The sequence below is a fragment of the Rhineura floridana genome, chromosome 6 (assembly GCF_030035675.1).
Source record: "Rhineura floridana isolate rRhiFlo1 chromosome 6, rRhiFlo1.hap2, whole genome shotgun sequence".
NCBI classification, from domain to species: Eukaryota; Metazoa; Chordata; class Lepidosauria; order Squamata; family Rhineuridae; genus Rhineura; species Rhineura floridana.
In genome coordinates, this window is record NC_084485.1 from 16,270,886 (window position 1) to 16,295,959 (window position 25,074).

General features: G+C 42.4%; 1 protein-coding gene across 2 annotated transcripts in view; it reads right to left on the reverse strand.

The window, feature by feature from the left end:
- CDH4 (cadherin 4) overlaps positions 1-25,074 on the reverse strand; it is a 1,183,781-nt gene that overhangs the window by 19,357 nt on the left and 1,139,350 nt on the right. For both annotated transcript variants that reach the window (XM_061631103.1, XM_061631102.1), the window contains exons 10-13: positions 22,663-22,916; positions 17,428-17,570; positions 8,310-8,543; positions 4,580-4,813 (exon numbers count right to left, since the gene is read on the reverse strand). In XM_061631103.1, coding sequence (XP_061487087.1) covers positions 4,580-4,813; positions 8,310-8,543; positions 17,428-17,570; positions 22,663-22,916 — 865 coding nt within the window. The remainder of the gene's footprint in view (positions 1-4,579; positions 4,814-8,309; positions 8,544-17,427; positions 17,571-22,662; positions 22,917-25,074) is intronic.

Sequence of the window (25,074 nt, forward strand, 5' to 3'; positions counted from 1 at the left end):
AAGGCCATTTTTCTTAGTCATTTCATTCTGAACCTCCTGGGCCTCAGAAGGGTGCTTATTTCCCTCCTTCGCTTGGAGCAGCATTGAGCTATGCAGGCAGAAAACAGTTTGCCTTACGATCAAATGTATACTGTACATCCCAGCTGTGGACTGCAGAAAAGAGTGGAAATGACCCAGCTTGGAACTCTCTAAGGAAGCCACAGACCCGAATGTACAAGATCTGAATGATGTGGTTTATAACAGATGCTATTGGAGATCACTGTTTCATAGGTCGCCATAAGTCATAATCAACTTGAAGGCACATAACAACAAAAACAAACCCAGTGGTCTGGGTTAGTGGGAGTTGTAGCCCAACATTTCTAGGGCTGCAGGTTCCCCATCCTTGTCTCAGGGGGAGAGAGTTAGAGGTAAAATCCTGGCCAACTTGTTGTTGTCCCCTACCACTTTTTTTCAGGTGCTGTGTACAACAAACTACTCCAAGGAGAAGCTAAGAGCAGGAAGGATCAAGTGGACAGTGCCAGAAAATGGGCAGAGAAATTATAAGGGCAGCAATGGCTCAGCCTCAGATGTTGATTAGAGAATCCTGAGCTCTCACGCCCATTGATGTTTGGAGGACCACAAAAGTAGATCCAGCTTCAGACCAAGAACATCCAGATGCTGGCTTCACCTAGGTTGTGGAGAGTTGACTTTAGCTGTAATGATGCCTACGCAGTGTGGGAGTCTGGGAAAAGACTGGGCCTCTATACAGATCTAATTTAGTGCAACAGGGATGTGCTAGAATTCTACCCAATTTGGGTTCAGTACTGAATTTTGCAGTCATCCACTCATTCTCTATTGTTGTGGGTCAGATTTTTGTTCAGCGTTTTTTGCGGCTATTTATGAAAATGGATTTTATTAAAAAAAACTGCCTCTAAAATATTGATATTAAGAACGATACTTTTATCAATATTTCCTTTCATTTATCAATATTTCCTTTCAAAATATAGATATTGATATCCTTTTTTTGTGAGGGGAAAAAACAGTTTGGTAAAAGCAGTGGCTGGCGACAAAGAAGGAATTCAAATTGATACCACCCTGTTAGGTCGACGGAATGGTTTTGAACTGGCACTGGCCAGCAAATTCCATCCCTAGCAACAATATGTGCCCATACCTAGCAACAATACGTGCACAAATGGGAACTCTCACTCAGATGCACATTGCCAAACGTATGCAAATCTACATGCACATTCATCTGCAGCCTGCTGGGCATTTTTCAATTCAGCAACATAATTTGCACACTCAAGTGGACCCTAGACCCAGGTTACGGCACTGCTGTGTGATGGAGCATACCACGTTCCAGCTCTTGATTGGATACTGGGGTTAAAGAAAACCTTTCCTAAAATCTGAAAATAAAAATGTAACTTGAAAGTATCTTCCTATCTCCAAATCCATTTTTCACCACCGATATAAGCCTAGTGTGGCTGCTGAGCATTAAAAACTCAATTAGAATGACAATGAATATAAAAAATATGTTTGCAATAAAATCTGTAATTTAGAACAGGATAATGGATTGAAAATGGAAAAAAGGGTTCTCCTAAATCAAATGTCTTTCAGCTGTAGTTAATTTCAGTCAACAGAATTTTCTCAAGTGTTTAAATCATACTTTAGACTTTGATTTATACATAGAGCAGTAAAAAAGTAAAAAGACATCTTCTGGTTTATTGCTCTTGTTACTTCCAATGCAATTTTTTTCTGTGCAAAATACAAAAAAATGGCATTAAGAAGCTTTATTATGTCCAATGATTGTAGAAAGCAGTTGTGTATTTATTGCTCATTATCATCACATCACTATAAATCTCACGTGTGTATTAAAAATTGCACAGGAAATAGAACTGCTTATTTTGTATGTCTTTGTCTGTTCCTCACAGGTCTTTTTTAGGCTTGAACAGTTATTGCATGTTTCAATACATATGGGACATTGCTAAAAATGGCATCTCCATGTTGACTTGCCGTGGTCTCTAACGTGTATTAATGCTTACCTGAATCAGTTGCACTGGGTAAGACAACTATAACCATTCCTGGACCAGGAGAGCTTGGCCACAGTGGTTCAGGGATTGGTGACTTCAAGACTGGATTACTGCAATGCACTCTGTGTGGGGCTTTCTTCCCATTTGATCCGGAAATGGCAATTAGTGTAGATTGCTGATGGAAGTGAGACTGTCAGCATACAATACCTCTGCTCAGAGATCTGCACTGGTTGCCTATTTGTTACCAGGCTCAGCTCAAGGTGTCCTTCCTTGCTGATTGGATACTGCATCCAATCTTCCTTGCTGATTGGATACTATTGTCTATGTTGTTTTAATATGCTGTTCTCGACTTTGGCAGCCTTTGGACCAAAGCAGTATATAATTTGTAAGCAACAACAATAATAAAGTTTGTAACATTTGTGTACTGTTACTGTCTGGTTGGTTGGTTTCTTTTGGACCAGTATATTGTAATGAGATTAGAGTTGGACTAAATTAGTTTTGGGGGATCTCCTCCAATCCTGCGATTTTAAGTTGTAGGAGTGCTTTCTGCAGAAAAAGAGGCTGCTAAAGAGGTTAAACCAGGTGAACAGGGCTGGAGCCAGGCATGACTGGTCCCTTGGGCACCAGCCTGCCCTGGGCCCGTGGCACCTGCCCACATGTCCCACCTACCTCTCTTTTCATTGTAAATGCAGTGTGTGTTGCATGAACATGCCTACCATTAACCAAGATGATGGCAGGGACACCAGCCCCTTAAGGAAGCCCCTGCTGCCATCAACCAAGATGACAGGGGGGGTGTCAGCCCCTTAGGGAAGCCCCTGCCACCCTCTTAGTTGATGGGAGGCATGCATGCGCAGCGCACATGACATGCACAGTGATGGAAGAGGTAGATGGGGCATGTGTGGGGGGCTTATTGAAGCCCACACTATCTGTATGGGGGGTGTCCCTCTCCTTGATCCGTGGCAGGGTTGGGAGCCACTGCTGCTGCAGATAGCAGAACAGGAGTGCTGCCCTCCCACCCTAAGGAGGGGCCCTTTGGGGGGCCTTTAGCCAGGGCCCAACCTGGTTGCTCCTTGGCACTGGCCCTGCCTGGCAGACACCCTTTTGGCAGGAGAATGGGCCTTTGCATAGTTGAAGAGCTGGCTGAAAAGGAGTGATTTAGCTCACAGCTAACTAATGATCACAACAGATCACCTGTTTGTGGCCAACCCACGCCATTTCACACAGTTCTCTCCCCCACCCCACTTACCTTCTTAGGAGGCTTTTCAGGTGTTGCAGATGGTTGCAGAGGCAAGTCAAGCTTTCATTCTGTGAAGTTGCTTAAGTTAGCTTCTGTTAGAATCCAAGCCCATGTGTTTAACTGAAAAGCAGTGCGTCAACACCCATGTTTTTTGCCTAAGCATCCCAATCTTAATAGTTTTCGTTTCCTTTCTTCCACTTCTCCCTTCTGCATTCACCTCTTGCCTTAGGTAACCTGGATTGTATTCAGCTAAATCCTACTCAGAGAAGACCGACTGAAATGAATGACCCTAAATTAGTAATCTCTGTTAACTTCAGTGGGCCTACTAGCATTAACCACCACCCTCTGCTTTTAGATTGCAAATATGTGGGCCTCTTACTCTATTTGTAGTGTACCTAAACACATAAATAATATAAATGATTTTTGATGGGATCAAGAATGGCATGAATGAAGGACGTTTCCTCAAAAAGCCGTTTGTACAACTCATTCAGGTCTTGTGCAACTCCCATTCATTTCAAGGAGTCTTGTCAGCATTGATCACACATAGATTGTGACTAGGTCTGTGCTGAATGCTCACTGGTGAACATTTTCAGGCACATGGGAGGGATTTTATTTCCCCAAATAAATCTCTAATGCTAAACTTTTTTGTGCTTTTTTGCGGCTGTTCATTGCTCCTCTCAGAAGCAGCTCTGGTGCCTTTTTAAAAGCAACAACAATAGCACAGTGTCTTCTTCTTGCTGGGAATAGTGATCCAAGGTAATCATGGATCAAATGGCAAGCTCAGTGATGATACAATGCCATGTAGTCAATCAAATTTGGCTGCATGATGACACAGAGCTGATCAGGAATTACTGCATGATAAAAGTATAAAGCCAATTCAGAGTGAGGGCAGGGTGCTTTTTTTTGCCTTACTCTGAGTGGACAACACTTCCGCCCATGCTTGCAGTCCCCCTGAAAAAATGCTTTTTGAGAAAACATCTCCTTCTAATTATTTTAGATCAGCCCTAATCGTGACCCATGTAATTAGCTAGTACCTTAAGTTCTCTAAAGTCTTGACCACATGTATTGTGATTCAATGGTTTAAAAGGGAAGGCACTGACTGATGTAAGACCAAGAAGGTACCAACTGTGCTGAACGTCCAAGAAGAGGGTATCTGCATGCTGAATAAAAGAGAAGGTAATGACTCCTGTATGATTATGGTTTTATGACTGAGAAAGTGTTGTATTTTCCTTTGCTGTGATTTTATGAAAGCATGGGGCTCTGTAGTTCTTCGTATGTAAGCAGAAGTACTCTGGCTTAACAACTATGTACAGGTGCTCTTTAATGGGACACTTACTTAGTAAAATGATGATACATATCAAAATGGCAATGATGGCTCCAGTTCCCAGCCCCGCTGCAGCAACAGCTCCTATGGTGGTGCAGTCTCCATTCTCGTCACATGGACACACCTTGACCTTAATGACGGACGTGTTAAACCGAGGAGGGTTTCCAGAATCTGTTACAATGACTGGAACATCATAGACGCCAGCTTCCAAGTACATTATTCGTAAACTGAGTTGGGCATAGTCACCTGTGGGGGGCAAAAGGGACAGTACTCAGGAAGTCATTAAGAACATGTCTCCTTAGGAAGGCTTTCCCACCTCCCAATGATTTCCATAAGAATAAAAGATCTAAGACTTTGTTCTCCCAGGGGCCAACCAGATGCCTATGCGAAGCCTGCAAGGAGGGATGGGGGACAAATTTAATTCAGTTTGCATTTAAAGGCACATCTACACAATTCACACTTTCTGAAATACTATACACAGCCTTCCTTTGAATTTTGCACTTCTCTGAATTTTGCGGTACACTTCTTCAGCCAAGTAGAGTGTACAAATGCATATATCAGTCAAAATAACATATTATTTATTTATTATTTGATTTATATCACACCCTTCCTTCCAGCAGGAGCCCAGGGTGGCACATACAAAAATGAATTAGATTAGGAAAACTATAAATATTAGGGAAAACATTTGCTTTGCAAAAATGTTTATGTTAGGCAAAGTTGCATACGAAAATGCGTATATTGGGAGAAATGTGCACTGAAGTGCTGATAGATTTTCATGAGGGACTTTTAAAATAATAATAACAATTGCAAGCGGCTGAGGAAATATGGAGAACTGAACTTGAGGTTGGGAAACTGGGAAAAGGAGAGAAACTGAGATTGGCAGATTCGTACATCCCTACCTGCAAGCAGGATCCGAATGCAACAGCACTCTCCTCACTTGTGATTCCCAGCAACCTGCTGATTCAGAATACACAATCCCCACTAGCAGGATATCAACGTTTGCTACCTTTTGTGCTTGAATAGAGGTAAGCCAGTGGAAAAAGGCAAATTCCATGCTAGCAATAATTAGGAAAGGTATTGAAAATAAAACAGCCGATATCATCATGCCGTTGTATAAATCTATGGTGCGGCCGCATTTGGAATACTGTGTACAGTTCTGGTCGCCTCATCTCAAAAAGGATATTATAGAGTTGGAAAAGGTTCAGAAGAGGGCAACCAGAATGATCAAGGGGATGGAGCGACTCCCTTACGAGGAAAGGCTGCAGCATTTGGGGCTTTTTAGTTTAGAGAAAAGGCAGGTCAGAGGAGACATGATAGAAGTGTATAAAATTATGCATGGCATTGAGAAAGTGGATAGAGAAAAGTTCTTCTCCCTCTCTCATAATACTAGAACTCGTGGACATTCAAAGAAGCTGAAGGTTGGAAGATTCAGGACAGACAAAAGGAAGTACTTCTTTACTCAGCGCATAGTTAAACTATGGAATTTGCTCCCACAAGATGCAGTAATGGCCACCAGCTTGGACAGCTTTAAAAGAAGATTAGACAAATTCATGGAGGACAGGGCTATCAATGGCTACTAGCCATGATGGCTGTGCCGTGCCACCCTAGTCAGAGGCAGCATGCTTCTGAAAACCAGTTGCCGGAAGCCTCAGGAGGGGAGAGTGTTCTTGCACTCGGGTCCTGCTTGCGGGGTTCCCCCAGGCACCTGGTTGGCCACTGTGAGAACAGGATGCTGGACTAGATGGGCCACTGGCCTGATCCAGCAGGCTCTTCTTATGTTCTTATGTAAAATGGAGGGGAGGGGGGCAGAATAAAATATTAATTTAAGACAAAAGCTGATTTTTAAAAAATCAGGGGATGTGCAAGACCACTCCCTAAGACCCCAGAGAGCCACTGCCAGTCAGAGCAGACAATACTGGGTTGCATGGTCAAACAGTGTAACCTGAGATACAACACAGCTTCCTGTGTTTGCAAACCCCATTTTGTTCAATGAGACTTATTTCTACATAAGTGTGAAGTACTTAAATCATGATTATTTTGACCTATTGGATATAATGGGACTTCAGCAAAACTTACTATGGACTGCATCCGATGTACTCATGGATGAGGATTTGGCTTCTTAGGCCTAGGGTCCGAATCTAGCCTATTTCTCTTTATGATCTCCTCACTTTATGGGCCCCACTTTATCTCTGTTCTACCTCTTTCGCTTCCATTAAGTATCAGCAAAAACAGCCTACCTAAGTGGACTATCTCCTACCACAGAAACCTGCCAAACTCTGTGGTCATTGTCTGAGGTGCTCCTCAGTGCCCTTTTGCCATCTGAACTTAGGTGGGTGTTGACCAGGAAAAACGCCTTTCTGGTTGTGGTGCCCATTCTGCAGAATGCCCTCCAGAGGGAGGCTCACCTGGTGCCCACTTGAATGAATTTTGCTGTCACCTGAATAGCTTTTTATTATCATTATTTGCTTGGCCATTCCAACATATAATGTAAGTTATTTATTCTGCTGAATTGTATGGTTTCATTTTAGTTGTTGCCACAGCTATATACATGTTTGGACTGGTTTATAGATTTACTGTTGTCATTATTTTATTGTATGCTACCCTAAGGGTTTACTGAAGGGTGGCACAGAAAATTCCAATACATGGACGCTTTTGTTATCAAAGCATTTTCCCAGCAAAGAGCATTGTAACAGAAGAATTTTAGGCTCAGATGTAATTTTCCAGGCAGGCTGGCCTCACTCGGTGCCTTACCCATTGCTAGGGTGCCAGTGCCATTAGGGACGTAGGAGAAATACTACCTAATTTTCACTAATTGACACCAATTTGTGAACTGAAACGCAGCTATTCTTCTAAATTCACATTTCTCTGGATTTTAATGATGTAGGTCTCCAACCACACAATATGTAATAAAATGCATATATTAGGGAAAGTAACATACAAAAATGCACTATAAGGGGAAATTGCTTGCAGAATGTGTATATTAGTCAAAACGGCACACATAATGTGTTAATAATAATAATAATAGGAGAAATTCACACTAAAATGCTGATGAATTTTCATGATTTTTTTTTTTAACTGCAAATTGCTGTGGTGATGTGGAGAACTGAATTTAAGACTGAAAAAATGAGAAATGTGAAGAACCAAAGCTGGCAGATCCTTCAGTCCCTAGACGCCACTGACGTTTGTGATTAAACCAACCAATAAGGTCAGTTATGCCTGGCTGATTTCAATAGCCCCTCTTCTTCTCTCTCCCCATGACCATAAACTAGCAACCTTCCTACTTTCCCATCCTTAAAGCTACTTCCTTGTTAAAGGAGAAAAGGAGGGTGACTTTTATGCAATTACAGCCAGAGGAATGATCATTGATCCTGATTGTGGCTCATGACGATAAAACTGGAACATAAGGAAGACTGATAATAGCTTTCGCCCCTGGGCTATTACTGATGATTTATCCCCAGTTCAATCCTGGTAACTCTGCGTAATTATAAACTGCATTAAAACCTAGAGGGCGGGGAAGCTGAGCACCAATGAAAGCTCTTAAGAGTTCTGTTCAAGGCCCAATCCATGCAGCTTCTTGTTAACTACCTTGCCTATAATGTCAGCCAAAATGTGGAGCTTAAAAAATAAAATAAATCAAAGAGAAGGAACAAAAGGAAATTTGGAAGTTTGAAGGCCAATCACCTCCAGTGCTTGCAAGTGTGCCAAGTTACAAACACCATTGGATATTGACTGCCCAGTTTACCATTTAGCCGCGTAATGGTCCAGTTCTTCCTGATAGCAGATGGCTCACTTGGCAGCTCAAAGACAAAGGGCCCGACGTTTGGATCGATGTCAGCGTCAGCGGCTGTGATGTTGATGACATTCAGGTTTGGCTTTTCACAGATCTGTGCCTCCTTTGGCTGAAGCTCAGGAGCATTATCGTTGATGTCAATTAGATAGATCTGGAGTGTGCCAGTGCCACTGGCTGAGGGGATACCTAGATGGGAAGAGGATCATTTCAGTGAATAATGGTTAAGGTTGGCATAGAAGTCATGAGCAGAAGGACCTGATCTCACCATTCCTTCTCTGTAAAAAGTACAGAAAAGGTCAGCTACAATTATCCAGGGACACAGCCCCTATGGGGAAGGGCTAAAGCAGGAGTGGGGGACCTTTTTGCCTCGTGGCAGAATCCCTTGTGCTTCTCTTTTAAGTCACTGAGATTGGGGACAAAAGAAAGAGAGGGGCTTGCACGAGCTTTTTTCAAGTCTCCTCACACTTTCCATTTAAACCCAAGATTGGAGACTTACAGGGGGAGGACGGAAAGACTTGCAAAAGCCTCTTGCAAGTTGGAGACTTAAAAGGAAAGCATGGAGAGGCTTGGAAGAGGCTTTTGCAAGTCTCTCCCCTTCCTGTTTGAGTCCCTGACCTTAGTAGTGGAGAGACTTGGAAAAGGCTTGAAGACAGCCCCCACTGTCTTGTTTGAGCACACACGTTGCTCCAAAGGGTGCTTTGAAGATCCTTTGAAGAGCCATCATTGGCCTAGAGATTGGAGGTTCCCCACTCTTTGGCTAAAGCATTTGGGATATTTAAAAAAATACAAATACAACCAAGAGAGACAATGTGACAGAGGTTTATAAAAATATGAACCATGTGTTGAGAGTGTATAGAGAAATGGGTCTTGATTTGGTTCGAATTGATTTGGTTTCGTCCAGACACAAGGAAATACTTCTTCACTCAGCTTATGGGAATTTTTCCATCCGAAGATATCAAGAAGAAGTTATCTTATGGCATAAATGCTTAGATGGATTTAACTTTACAGAAGAGAGGATTGAGTATTAGCTGTGATGGGGAGAGGAAGAATCCTTGTCTACGCATCTATGCTTTGCATGCATAAGGTCCTGGGTTCCATTCCCAATATTTCCAGCTAAAAGCATCAGGAAGAAAGTGATGGGGGGGGTCCTCTTCTTGAGACCCTGGCAGGCCACTGCCTGCCACAGTAGCCCATACTGGACTAAATGGACAAAAGAATAAGTTGCTCAATATGACTCAAGTGTACCAAATACTGGAGACAAACAATGGGAGAGGAGGAAAATCATCATCATCATCATCATCATTATCATCATCAATAACAACAACAACAATATGTTTATGGCCACATGCCAAAGCCTCATGGCCAGGGCTTCCCAAATAGTTGTCATTGAGCTTCATTCAAGGTGGATGCCTGCAGATCTATGGCTGAAGATGGGAGATGGCACATCATTGCATTAAATATTAATATTGATTTTTGATTGTATTTTAATTCATTTTTATTTTTTATTTTATTGATTGCATTTTATTGGACAGCCAGCTGTGGGGTATGTTTTAAGTTGGATTCCTGCACTGAGCAGGGGACTGGACTCAACGGCCTTATAGGCCCCTTCCAACTCTACTATTGTATGATTCTGTGGTTTCATTGTATTACAATTTGAATTCTATGTCATTCAAATTGTAATATAATAAAATGCAATATGTAAGAAATAAAAGAAGAAATCAAATGCAATTAAAAATCATACAGCATCTATCACAGTAGATTACCATTGCTCCAACAGCAGAAAAATCACCAAGTGGTCTGCCAAGATCCTCAGCAATTGGGAAAAAGGTTTGGGAACCACTGCTCTAGGAGATATACAGTAAAACTAATGAAAAGCATCCTTTATAATCAAATATTACTGTTAAACCAGTTAACAGGATCCAGTATAAGCATCCAATATAGGATCCAAGATAGCAGCAAGACACCTTCTGACTTTTAAAAGCCCGCTGAAAACCTTTCTATGTCACTAGGCTTATGCAGGCAATTGAGAAGATATCTTTCTGCAGTAGTTAGTTAATGATTTCTGATTTTAAATTTTGTATGGTTTTATCGTGTATTTATCTATGTTGTAAAACAATTTGATTTTTTTATGCATAGTGGGATATGAATATTTCACTGAATGAATGAATATTTTATGGTGTAGTGGTTAGAGTGTCAGGTTAGAATCTGGGAGACTAGGGTTCAAATCCCCACTCAGCCATGAAGCTCACTGGGCGACCTTGGACCAGTCATTGCCTCTCGATGTCCTTCACAGGGTTGTTGCGACGATAAAACGGAAATGAGGAGAACCATGTATGCCGCCTTGAGCTCCATGGATGAAAGATGCAATACACATATAATAGTAAATAAACCAAACTAAACTACAACAAACCAAGATAAACTAAGGCTAAAAAACTATGCTAGCAAGCAAAACCAACCACTATCACATTAACAGGAAGCAAAAGATAATTTATTTATTTAGCTAATAAAAGATGTTAAAATGATTAAAAGTCCTGGGAGAAAAGAAAGATCTTCACCTGGCACCACAAATACATTAAAGTAGGCACCAGGTGAGCCTCTTTGGGGACAACATGACTAAAAAAGCCCTTGTCTCTTGATGCCACCTTCCACACTTCAGCAGGAGAGAGCACTCAGGGGAAGGCCTCAGTGGATGATCATAAGGCCCAGCTAGGTACACATGGGAAGATGTGTTTTGTTAGGTACTGGAGTCTCAAGCTGTGTGAGACTTTCTAGGTTAAAATAAGCACCTTGAATTGGGCCCAGGAATGAACTGGAAGCCTTCATATCCAGAGGCAACTGTTGCTACAGGCAACAGAATACTGGGATAGAATGGGCTGATCCAACAAGGGCAGCTCTCATAGTGCTAGGTAGTCCAAGGCAATGAAGGATTTATAACAAAGTGCAGGTCTCCTCTTCATACTGCTGTAGTGGTGGGAGTAGCTGAAGGCATCATCCATCTCCCTACCAGGTTAATATTCAAGGTTCAAAAAACATCCTTCAAGACCAGACACCAGTAATTCACACGTTGGTCTCTCTCACAACAGGGGTCCTGCAAAATCAATGGCGAAGCCTCTGAGTAAGGGTCAGCTGTGCAAAAGCTGCCAGACCAGGCTCTTGGCTTTGACTTTGACTTTTATAAAGGTTAGAAGCCATCACTGTCCTGTATAATCCTTTGCAAAACACACACATACACACACACTTTCTTCAGCTTTCCAGGCCTGAATGCTCCAGTAACTTCCCTCTAGTTAGGAAAAAAAACCCACTAGTTTTCTTTTAAGTTGTTCAATATTCTTCCTTTCTCCCATCTCTCTTCCCTGGTGAACTGCAATTTTGTTCCAGGCCTCTACACTATTTCCTCCAACAGCCTTGCCTGAGTAGTTTTTCTTTTTTTTAGTAAAAAAGAAAAGAGCATGTTCTCAGCTTTTTGTGCTTTTTTAAAAAAAATGCTAAAGAAGGGGGGGGGAATAAAGTAACCATCCCCTAAAAAAAAAGAATCCCTTCGCTGATTTGTCCTGGCTATTTTTTTTTATAAAGGTTCCTCGTCTTACTTTTCTTCTTTGTTTTCGCTGACTGAAGAGGCTCAGAATCCCCAATGAAGCCCTCTCAATCCCTTTCTTATGATTGTTACGTTAACTCTGCCAACCTCAAGGTCTGGTACTGAAGAAACCTTTCTTTCAGCTTGGCGGACCTGGACAGAACTCCTTCTAGACTTGATGCCTTGATCAGGCACTACTTGATTATGCAGCAAACTCAAAGCCCAGCGGGGTTAACTGCATCTGTCTGCAATCGCTGTGTTAGTTACCTTTCTATGGGAATGCTTAGGTGAATCCTCATCTTACACGTTGTTCAAATTATGGCTGGCCGAGACTTAGATCTCATATATTTAGAATTGCATAAATATCTGAATTGTGTTCCTAATACACACACACACATTTCTGAAGTCATGTACGTTCAGAGGTAAAACAGTGGAGGCCTATGGCAGAATGACAAAATATTGACTTAGACTTGTCATATTTAACTACAGCTGAGTTGAAACAGTCTTTTTAATTTCTTATTTAGTGTTAAAAGGCACCTCTTTTTTCCTCAGCCTGCTTTCCCCTCAAAAAATTCATATTATTTCCTTGATTCTCTTCTAAGTCCTAGACACTGATGACAGGACAAAAGAGATGTGCAAAAGGCCCTCAGAGGGCTCGGTATAAGGCTCCAGGAAACTGCATGTTAGCTAGACCACAGGGCAAAATACCAGGTGACCACAACTGTTTGGATCTGGGGACACATCTGGAAATCTGTTGTGGGCTCCACAAAACACCCACTTCACAGAAGAAAAACTGGCAAAGCTCAGAACCTACTCCCTAAAAGAACAGGCAAAACAACTACGCCCCCCGCAAATAAAACTGACCTCCCCCAAAAGCAGGCAACACCTGCTCCAAAAAACAGGCTCCCCTTCCCTCAAATAATAATCACTCTCATTTTTTTAAAAGAACCCACCCTCATTTTAACATTGTTGTTGTTGTTACGTGCCTCCAAGTCGATTATGACTTATGGCGACCCTCTGAATCAGTGACCTCCAAGAGCATCTGTCATGAACCACCCTGTTCAGATCTTGTAAGTCCAGGTCTGTGGCTTCTTTTATGCAATCAATCCATCTCTTGTTTGGCCTTCCTCTTTTTCTACTTCTTTCTGTTTTTCCAAGCGTTATTATCTCTTCTCATGAATCATGTCTTCTCATTATGTGTCCAAAGTATGATAACCTCAGTTTCATCATTTTAGCTTCTAGTGATAGTTCTGGTTTAATTTGTTCTAACACCCAAGTATTTGTCTTTTTCGCAGTCCATGGTATCTGCAAAGCTCTCCTCCAGCACCACGTTTCAAATGAGTTGATTTTTCTCTTATCCGCTTTTTTCACTGTCCAACTCTCACATCCATACATAGAGATGGGAAATACCATTGTCTGAATGATCCTGACTTTAGTGTTCAGTGATACATCTTTACATTTTAGGACCTTTTCTGGTTCTCTCACAGCTGCCCTCCCCAGTCCTAGCCTTCTTCTGATTTCTTGAGTATGTCTCCATTTTGGTTAATGATTGTGCCAAGATATTGATAATCCTTGACAAGTTCAATGTTCTCATTGTCAACTGTAAAGTTGCATAAATCTACTGTTGTCATTACTTTAGTCTTTTTGACGTTCAGCTGTAGTCCTGCTTTTGTGCTTTCCTCTTTAACTTTCATCAGCATTCGTTTCAAATCATTACTGGTTTCTGCTAGTAGTATGGTATCGTCTGCATATCTTAAATTATTGATATTTCTCCCTCCAGTTTTCACACCTCCTTCTTCTTGGTCCAGTCCTGCTTTCCGTATGATATGTTCTGCGTATAGATTAAATAAATAGGGTGATAAAATACACCCGTCTCACACCCTTTCCGATGGGGAACCAATCGGTTTCTCCATATTCTGTCCTTACAGTAGCCTCTTGTGCAAAGTATAGGTTGCGCATCAGGATGATCAGATGCTGTGGCACCCCCATTTCTTTTAAAGCATTCCATAGTTTTTCATGATCTACACAGTCAAAGGCTTTGCTGTAATCTATAAAGCACAGGGTGATTTTCTTCTGAAATTCCTTGGTCCGTTCTATTATCCAACGTATGTTTGCGATATGATCTCTGGTGCCTCTTCCCTTTCTAAATCCAGCTTGGACGTCTGGCATTTTTCGTTCCATATATGGCAAGAGCCTTTGTTGTAGAATCTTGAGCATTACTTTACTTGCATGGGATATTAAGGCAATAGTTTGATAAGTACTGCATTCCCTGGGATGCCCTTTCTTTGGAATTGGGATGTATATGGAACGCTTCCAGTCTGTGGGCCATTGTTTAGTTTTCCATATTTCTTGACAGATTTTTGTCAAAATTTGGACAGATTCAGTCTCAGTAGCTTGTAGCAACTCTATTGGTATGCTATGTGTTCCTGGTGATTTGTTTCTTCCAAGTATTTTAAGAGCAGCTTTCACCTCGCATTCTAAAATTTCTGGTTCTTCATCATATGGTTCCTCCGTGAATGAATCTGTCATCCTGGTATCTCTTTTACAGAGTTGTTCAGCGCATTGCTTCCATCTTCCTTTTATTTCATCTTGGTCATTCAGTGTGTTCCCCTGTTGATTATTCAACATCCCTACGCTTGGTTTAAATTTCCCTTTCATTTCTCTAATCTTTTGGAACAGGGCTCTTGTTCTACCCTTTTTGTTGTCCTTTTCTGTTTCTATACAGTAACTATTGTAATAGTTCTCTTTGTCCCTACGTACTAGTCGCTGTATTGTTGCATTTAGGGTTCTGACTGTGTTTCTATCTCCTTTTGCTTTTGCTTTCCTTCTCTCTTTAACCATTTGAAGAGTTTCTTCAGTCATCCATTGGGGTCTTTCTCACTTTTTAACTAGAGGTATTGTCTTTTTGCATTCTTCTCTGATAACGTCTCTGACTTCATTCCATAGTTCTTCTGGTTGTCTGTCAACGAAGTTTAAAGCCTCAAACATGTTCTTTATTTGATCTTTATATGCTTCTGGGATGTTATTTATATTGTATTTTGGCGTTCTGATTGCTTTACTCTCATTTTCGATACGACCAGTTCATGATCTGTACCGCAGTCTGCTCCTGGTCTTGTTTTTGCAGGAAGTATGGAACTTCTCCACCTTCTGCTACCAATTATATAATCAATTTGATTCCTATATTGACCATTTGGTGATGTCCATGTGTATAGTCATCTTTTCGGTTGTTCAAAACATGTGTTCGCAAGAAACAAATTATTGGCTTCACAGAATTCAATAAGTCTTTCTCCTGCTTCATTTCTGTTTCCTAGGCCTCATTTCCCCACAGTTCCTAATTCTCCTCTGTTCCCTACTTCTGCATTCCAATCCCCTATGATTATCAGCACATCTTGTTTTGGTGTGTGATCAATTTCTTCCTGTACTTCTGCATAAAATCTCTCCAATTCCTCTTCTTCTGCGTTTGCCATCGGAGCATAGACTTGGATGATGGTTATGTTGATAGGTTTCCCATTTAATCTCATGGATTAGACCTTGCGTTGTAGCTCCTAATTGCTCTTGCTACATCACTTCTCACTATTAAAGCAACCCCATTTCTCCTTAATTTCTCATTTCCTGCATAAAATATTTTGTAGTTGCCTGATTGGAAATGTCCCATTCCCGTCCATTTTAGTTCACTCACACCAAGTATTGTAATATTGATGCGTTCCATTTCTTGCTTGACAATTTCTAACTTTCCCTGGTTCATGCTTTTCACATTCCATGTTCCTATTGTATGCGTTGTACAACTCCGGACTCTCCTTTCGCATCTGTGCACATCAGCCTCTGGGCTTCCTTTCGGCTTTGACCCAGGTGCGTCATTAGTCACAGAGCTACTTGTACTTGTCCTTCGTTCTTCCCCAGTAGCTTGGTGAGTGCCTTCTGACCTGGGGGTCTCATCTTCCAGCACCATCTTGTGTTGCATTTTGGATACTCTGTTCATAGGGTTTTCATGGTAAGAGGTATTCAGAGGTGGTTTGTCATTGCCTTTCTCTGAGTATGGATGCATCTTAGTCTGGTGTCTCAGCTTTGACCATTCCACGTTGGGTGTCCCAGCTAGGAGTCTAGCCTCTTGGTCTAGACTCCTGATGGCATTGCTCTCAGCTTCTTCAACACACTCAAACCCCCTCACCACGTTAAGGTGTGCATCCAAAGAGGAGGCATTTTAACATTAAATAAAACTACTAAATAAAACGTTATATTGAAAGTCACTATAAAAATGTCATGATAAATGAATAGCAATTGATTCTCCACCACACACCCTTTCGCTGCAGTGTGAGGAACACAGGTAAGTCTCCAACACATGAGGTGATTTAAATGGTAAGTTGGGTCATTTTCAGAGGTGAGTAATTTGCTTGTCAGTAAATCCCTGTTTAGGTGTTAAACTCATGTGTTCTCCATCGCATGAAAAGGGAGAGCAAGGGCGCTCTCATCAGATCCACTTCCTCATACCGCAGCCCTCCACACACTGCAGGGTGAACATCTAGTGCACAAGGAGCCTACTGTACTCTTGGAGGTGCCCCATCAATTTAGAACCTTGACTGTGAAAGGGTTCTAACTCTGCAAAGAGCTTATAAGAGACCAGCAGGCTCCCAGCTGAAGATGTTTAGCACCCACCAGCACAGGGACAGAGGTGTGGCTGGGCTGTTGGGCACATGGAGGAGGAGGTGGGCTCATCAGCAAGTCCACGTCCCCTTTAGTGGAGGACATGAGAAATTGGGGCTTGTGGTTTCTTGGCCCTTGAGGTGAGAAGAAATAACCAAATTGTGTGGAATGCAGCAGGGTCACTACAGATCCCATTGGACACTCCAAAGGGCCCAATGAGCCATGGGGCGTCATGTATGATATGGTGACAGTTTTCCTTGTAATCTTTTCCCTATCATCCTCAGTTTGTTTCTGATTTCCTGATGAAGCATCTCCCTTTCTGTACTCAGCTGTAGCAGTCGGACTGTAATAAAGACAGGGAACGTACAGCAGACCACCCTTTTCTCCTGCCCCTTCCTTCTGCTGTCTCTACACCAGCCTTTCCCAACCAGTGTGCCTCCAGATGTTGTTGGACCACAATTCCCATATTTCCTGACCAGTGGCAATGCTGGCTGAGGCTGATGGGAGTTGTGGTCCGACAACATCTGGAGGCACACTGGTTGGGAAAGGCTGCTCTACACCCTCACATGTGGCAGGGCTTTACATGTTTCCTCCCATCCATTTCCCATTTTCTCCTTTATCATAGGCCATGAGCATTTCACATATTTAATTTATTCTGGCAGCGTCCCATCTTAGTTTCATGGAGGTCTTTCTATTTTTTTTTCTTTTCTATTTGTGTGTATGTGTGTTTTACTAGAAAACCTGGGGGTGGGGGAGAATCTAACTGATACTGACAACTTTGTCCGGGCATCATTCTTGTTAATGCATCACATTTAGGTATTATTGAAGCATAGATGATGTGGAACTTGGGCCTACCATTGTCAGCTGCTAGGAACGTGGCCTCGTAGACGTTGTTCTTAATATAGGCTGACTCACGATCAAGGATGGCGGCAGTGGTGATCTGACCATTTGTGGCATTAATGTTCAGCCAGTTTGCAGGATCTGACAGTTTGGAGTATCTGCAGAGAGCAGGGATAAATACATGGGAGTCTTTTCCAATGACATGTCCTTAATAAGGCTTGAAAACAAGGCTGAGGTAGTGTTTTGCCATTCTTGGTTTTTAGACTCCGGGCTTTTCATTTTGAAAGAGTATTTGAGCATTTAGTCAGGCTTAGAGTGCATGTTACATATTATGTCTAAGAGGCCCATGATTGGATCTATCTATCTGTCTATCTGTCTGTCTGTCTGTCTGTCTGTCTGTCTACACACAGAGAGACAAGTTTATACATATACATATACACAGGAAGTAGAAAAAGAGGAAGGCCAAACAAGAGATGGATTGATTCCATAAAGGAAGCCACAGACCTGAACTTACAAGATCTGAACAGGGTGGTTCATGACAGATGCTCTTGGAGGTCACTGATCCTTAGGGTCGCCATAAGTCGTAATCGACTTGAAAGCACATGACAACAAAATATACACATACATGAAATGCAGTTCTGGGAAGCTGCCAGTTTATTGGAACTGTGGCCACGTTGGGGAGGGATGGATGAATCTGCCTATTCTGGTTTTTCTTCTCATTTTTCCACATTTCCACATCAGTTTGTGAATTTGTTTTTTAAACATCCTCATGAGTATTCATATTTGGGATGAAGGCTTTCCCAGGGCAATTACAGAGGTCAAAATCAGAACTGCCAAACATGGACACTCAGTTCTAGACCTTTTTTTTATCAATAAAGAACAAACTGCATATTATGCATGAGATCCTTGACTGGCTCTCTCAACATTTTCTTTTTTTTCTTTTTGATAAGTTGCAGCTTGAGGACTGCCAATCTGATGTGAACAGAGGTGCGTGATTGCAGTGGTGGGTCAGAGGTGTGATTTTGAAAATGCTTTTGCATCCATGGAACAAGCAGCACCTAGCAATACGTGAACGGTACTAGTGGGAATTGTCTTGTGATATGAAAAGGGCACAATTTGTAGGTGTTAATTCATGAAGAGACACAAATCAGAGGACAGGAGGGAAAAATCTGAAACTTGCATTCAGAAAAATCAATGTGCTCACCTGAAAATAAAGGAGGAACTATTAGACCTGAGAAACTTGTGACCCATGACCCATGGGTCAGTTTGATCATATGAATGCTTATTGAGTTCAGTGGTATTTACTCCCATGCAATCATGCTTAAGATAGGTAAAACTGATCATGCGGATGAGGAGTGGGAAGGGAGGGGAGGGCAGGAAGGGGGAGGGGAGGAGAGGGGAGGAGATTGGGGTGGGAGGGTGGGCAGAGGGGAAGCCCCTTTCCTTTCCAAAAGGAAAACATTGGGAATAGTATCATTGCTTTTCAGCATTTCCCCCACCGTTTTATTCTACAGAAGGCACATGTAGCCTCCCACCCAAATTAAAACCAAATATGTCCCTGGCCACATCCACACCAGACTGTTATTTCACTTTAGACCGTCTCATGGCTTCTCCCAAAGAATCCTGGGAAGTGTAGTTAGTGAAGAGTGCTGAGAGTTGCTAGGAGATGCCCTGTTCCCCTCACAGAGCTTCAGTCAGAGTGGCTGACTGTTAAACCACTCTGGCCACTGGAGCTCTGTCAGGGGACTAGGAGTCTCCTCTCAGCACCCTTCACAAACTACATTTCCCAGGATTCTCTGGGGGAAGCCATGACTGGCTCAAGTGAAATCAAAGTTTGGTGTGGGTGTGGCCCCTTGATTAGGCAAGCCCAGCAGCTGTGAGTCTGGCTTTTAGAACATTGACAGTTGGTTCTTACTGAGGATGCCCGACATTATCATTGAGTTCAAGCTAAAATTTCTTAAATTAATTAAAAATCAGCCAGGCATTTTTTTAACTTTTAAACTGCATAAGATGAAGGTTAGAGTATAGGGCAAGGTCTGCAACAGGATTACAGGTAATATGTGAACATGGCTGATTTTTAATGAATTTCAACAGATTATGAGAACTCTGACAGAAAAAAGTCCAAAAGGAGTCTGTTTTTTCTCTCTCTTTTTAGACTTTGAACTCTCGATTCTCTCTGATTGTTTTGTGTATCACCATGAAAATTTACAGGATTGTTAAGCAAGCGTTTTTGAGTTCAGGACTATAAGTTTTGCAAGGTTTTGTTTTGAAATGAGTTTATGGGATGCATCAGAATGGCATGGGGGTAATTTCAATTTAACATTGCGGAATGTGAAAAATCCACGCTGGCTATACTATGAAGCCACTCTTGTGGCTGTATAAGTTTTGGCCCTTTTTGCTCTTTTGATAGCATCCTCTGATTCAAACCTGTGAAACAAGTGGCCTAGAAAATCAGCAAAAGACATCAAAAGAGACAGATAGACATTCTTGCCATGGAGCTTGCAAACAGGAGGAGAGTTGCCAAAACAACACCCATCTGTGCTGCTACTGTTGGACCAGAGAGTTCTGCTATGTTGTTATCTGCCTTCAAGTCGATTACGACTTATGGCAACCCCATGAATCAGCGACCTCCGATAGCATCTGTTATAAACCACCCTGTTCAGATCTTGTAAGTTCAGGTCTGTGGCTTCCTTAGAGAGTTCTAAACTAGGTCATTTCCACTCCTTTCTGCAGTCCACAGCTGGGATGTACAGTATACATTTGATCGTAAGGCAAACTGTTTTCTGTCTGCATAGCTCAGTGCTGCTCCAAGCGAAGGAGGGAAATAAGCACCCTTCTGAGGCCCAGGAGGTTCAGAATGAAATGACTAAGAAAAATGGCCTTGTTAGCTGAGACATTCCCTCTGTCCTTAAAGGTTTCACTGTCTGTCCAAACCCAACAGGCAGAGGCAGTGAGTAACCACTATCATTTTCTGCTCCAGACAGCTCCATCCCAGGTGAAATATCTCAGCCCTCTAATGATTATAAAATGTCACAAGTGATGTAAGTTTAATTGGCCCCGGCTCTTGTTCCGCAGTGTGCCCTCCTGCTATGCCAAATATATCTAACGTTTGCAATAAAGGAGCAGACAGATAACCAGTGAGGCTGAGAGATGGGGAGCAGAGTTAGACATTTCCTTTTTCTCAGGCCTCAGCTGAGCGTACAGTGGAGAACACAGGTCCTTCTGATTCAAATCGTATTTAACCTCACTCAGCTATGTGGTGGATTTTCAATTAGCAGCTTCAATTTATGGTTCAGTGGCCCTCCATCTCTGGAGTACATGGGTTTCTCAGCCACCACAGAACATAAGAAGATCCCTGCTGCCAAAGGCCCATCTAGTCCAGCATCCTGTTCTTACAGTGGCCAACCAGATGCCCCTGGGAAGTCCGCAGGCAGTACCAGAGCACAACAGCACTCTCCCTACCTGTGATTCCCAGCAATTAGTATTCAGAGGCATACTGCTTCCGACAATGGACGTAGAACTCAGCCATCATGGCCAGTAGCCATTGATAGCCTTAGCCTCCATCAGTTTGTCTAAACCTCTTTTAGAGTAATCCAAGTTAGTGGCCATCACTAGCTCTTGTGGGAGCAAATTCCAAATTCATGCAATGTGTGAAAAAGTACTCTTTTTTGACTGTCCTGAACCTTCCAACGTTCAGCTTCATTGGATGTCCCTGAGTTCTAGTAATATGAGAGAGAGACATGAAAGAGTGAGGGACACTTTACACATTATGAATTGTATTCAACTAAGTCCTATGGAGAGTAGATCCCTTGAAATTAATGAACCTAAGTTTATTATTTATTTATTTATTAAATTTATATCCCAACTTCTTCCCAGAAGGGGCCCAGGGCAGCAAACAAAAACACTAAAAGCACTCTAAAACATATTAAAGACAAAAGACTTTAAAACATGTTAAAACAAAACATCCTCGAAAACCTATTAAAACAATTAACATCTTTAAAAAATCTTTTAAAAAAACAACTTTAAAAACATCTTAAAAAGCTATTCCAACACAGACACAGATTGAGATAAGGTCTCTACTTAAAGGCTCGTTGAAAGAGGAAGGTCTTCAGTAGGTGCCAAAAAGGTAACAGAGATGGTGCCTGTCTAATATTTGAGAGGAGGGAATTCCAAAGAGTAGGTGCCACAATACCAAAGGTCTGCTTCTTATGTTGTGTGGAACGGACCTCCTGATAAGATGGTATCTGCAGGAGGCCTTTGCCTGCAGAGTGCAGTGATCAACTGGGTATATAGGGAGGGGGCAAGACAATTGTTCAAGTCAAGTATATTGAGTTCAATAGTTCTACTCTGACTAGCATTGAATATCATCCTGTGTGTCTTTAGGTTAGGGGTAGCCAATGTGATGCTCTCCAAACCTTTAACCCCCATCAGTCCCAGATGGCATGGTCAGTGGGCCAGGTTGATGCAAACTGGAGTCCAGCAATGTCTGGAGGACACATTGTTGGCTATTCCTGCTTTAGATGCAGCTAAGTATTTTTTTAAAACACACATAGAGACAAATGTCATGTGTGAATGTGTGAACACTTGTTTAGAAAGATATGCATCATACATCTACAGAGCCCAAACAAACAACCATATTGCTATACCAGAAGTAATCAATGTGGTGCCCTCAATATGTTACTGGACTCTAACTCCCATCAGTCCCAGCCATCATGGCCGACAGTTAGGCATGATGGGAGCTGGAGTTTAACAACCACTGGAAGGCACCACATTAGCTATCTTTATGTTATACATTCTTGCAGACATTTCCCTCCAACCCTGCACCTGATAGATGGTAAACAATTTCCTCGCTGCTTGGCAGGGCCAGCCCATGGTAATGCTATCCTGCTGTTATTACAACAGCAGGATTTGCTGCAGCTCCCTGCCAAAAGAACAGCTGGTCAGAAAACAAGATTTGAGGCACATCACGTGGCGAACAGTTTTCAGTATTCCTACAGACAGAAGGTAAAAGTCATTTGACTATACCCCCTCTTCCCAGATATTTTCCAAGCAGTGGAGACTGGCAGCTCCAATGTCAGTTGGGCAGTGAATCTACTCCAGGTTTTACTTTGAACTTCCATGGTGCTGTCCAAGGGACTAAAGCCTGGAGTGGATTCACTGGCCCGCTGACATCAGAGCCACCAGTCTCCAATGTTACCAAGGAAGAAAAAGTGCCTGCTCTATTCTTTCTTAGACAAGGTCCCTTTGTACCTTACAGCCTGCTGCATGAACCGGTCAGGATCCACAGCTGAAAAGGTCATTAATGCTGTCCCGGTAGGCACTCCTTCCTCCAGCCTGATGAGCTTGTGGTTTGTGGGGAAGTAGGGTGGCTCATTGACATCGGTGACTGAAATGGTAACCCCAGCTGTGGACTGGAAAGACATCTGGATGCCGCTGGCTAGGGGAGCTTGGTTGGACACCATCACCGTCAGCATAAAAGCTCTGTTCATCTCATAGTCAACTTCCTACAAAAAAAAAATATATCAAAGGAATGCACAAAAGAGACAGAAAAATCTGTGCATGTGAAATATAGAGTGGGAGTATAATAATCACCAGTGGCCTCATTTTCTCATTGCTTTTTCTGAGGCAAGCTTTACTTTCAAGGGCAAAAGCCAGGGTTGTGTTGCATCTTAGATGTCGGCAAACAATGTATTTTCCACAACAAGCACACCTGACAGGTTACCTGCCACGTGTTCCACATGGGTAAATACATGCATTTGTCACATGGTCAAACTGCTTTGGCTCATGAGGGACCTTCACTTATCCAGAACGCATGACCTATGCTGTCCAGTCTGGACAGACACTTTACCTGCATCCAGAAATGAGTGTCTTGGGCTGTGTATGCAACATACATGAAAAGCACATTATTTTCCCAGAGGAATCCTGGAAGCTGTAGTTTGTTAAGGGTGCTGGGAACTGTAGCTCTGTGAGGAGTCATTTATGGTTCCCAGGATTCTTTAGGGGAAATAACTTGCTTTCAATGTATGGTGCATGCACAGCCTGGAAAAGGCTTCCCAAGGCAGAGATAGCTCTAGGTTTGAGGGAGTCCTTGGCAAAGAATCTCTGGCAGAGCTTGGAAAAGTTACTTTTTTGAACTACAACTCCCATCAGCCCCAGCCAGCATGGCCACTGGATTGGGCTAATGGGAGTTGTAGTTCAAAAAAGTAACTTTTCCAAGCTCTGGTAGGCACCCTCCTACCCTGGTAGGCTTGCCTAATAATTGTGTCAGCATCAGCCACTAGCAGTAGTCCAATGAGTTCCAGGTGGCTGGGAGCCGCTGTTCTAATTTCCCACAATGCCCTGGAGTGAGACTAGGTTGGGGACATTGTGGGAAGAGTAACTGGTGGTTCCCAGACCTAGCTATCCAGTAATGATCAGGGCAGGCTTTAGCAGTGAGCCCTGCTGGGGTCCTAAGCTCTGACAGCTGTCCAGGTAGACAGTGTACTGACCCCGGGCCTGTCCAACAGGGTAGCCACCATGTTAGTCTGTTGCAGCAAGATTAAAAAGGAGCCAAGTGGCACCTCAAAGAGTGACTGGTATTTAAATACTAGTGCTTACTCTTCAAATTCAACTGCTCTGCCAAAACAAACAAAATCAAAACACCAACATAATGACAGCAGCAGCAGAACAACAATGCATGATAGTCAATGCTAGTCTTACTCAGAGTAGGCCCACTGAGGTTGACACATCTAAGGTTTATTCATTTCAGTGGGTGTACTCTTGAGTAAGTGGAATACAACACAATTACTGTTATTTGTTAAACAAATTTATAAACTGCTCAGCCATAAACAAAAATTTACCTAAGTAGCAAACAATGTAAGAATCACAGAAAACAATTAATTCAAACATATATAAAACCTTTTCAGTCAGTCAAATGACTAACAACACAGGGTTGGTTACACCTAGGGGGACGCTTGATTTACAAGGAGACCCAGGTTCGAATCCCCACACAGCCATGAAGCTCACTGGGTGACCTTGGGCCTCAGCCTCAGAAGAAGGCAATGGTAAAACCACATCTGAATACAGCTTACCATGAAAACCCTATTCATAGGGTTGCCATAAGTCGGAATTGACTTGAAGGCAGTCCATTTCCATTTTTTAAAATTTGATTTACAAGTACTACCACTATTGATAATGTCTAAATTGTCCCTCTGATGATGAGGGTAGCTTCCAATCATATGCCAGACAACCTTGAGAAATACAGGTTCACAATTCTGCTAATCAAGAAAAATCCTTTGTCATGATTTTGTGATTGAGAAAGTAATCATGCCAAGCTGCTTCTTCAAAGATTGAAACATGACAGTGAATTATGTGCTGAGTCAGTCCATTGGTCCATCTAGACCCAGCACTGTCTGCCCCAGCTGCCAGTGGTTCTCCAAGGCCTTAGCCACAGATCTTTCCCAGCTTTGCTGAAATCCCCTTTTAACTGGAGCTGCCAGGACCTGAACTCGAGACCATCTGTATGCAAAACATGTTCTCTAACACTGAATTACAGCAGCCACTAAACTCCAAGACAGATCTTCTGATAAAACTGGCATGGCTTTGCAAATGGCAGCACATTTTCCCCAGCTGGGAAAGAATGAGTTTGAGGAGGTTCATTCACACGAGGCAGTTAAACCCTAT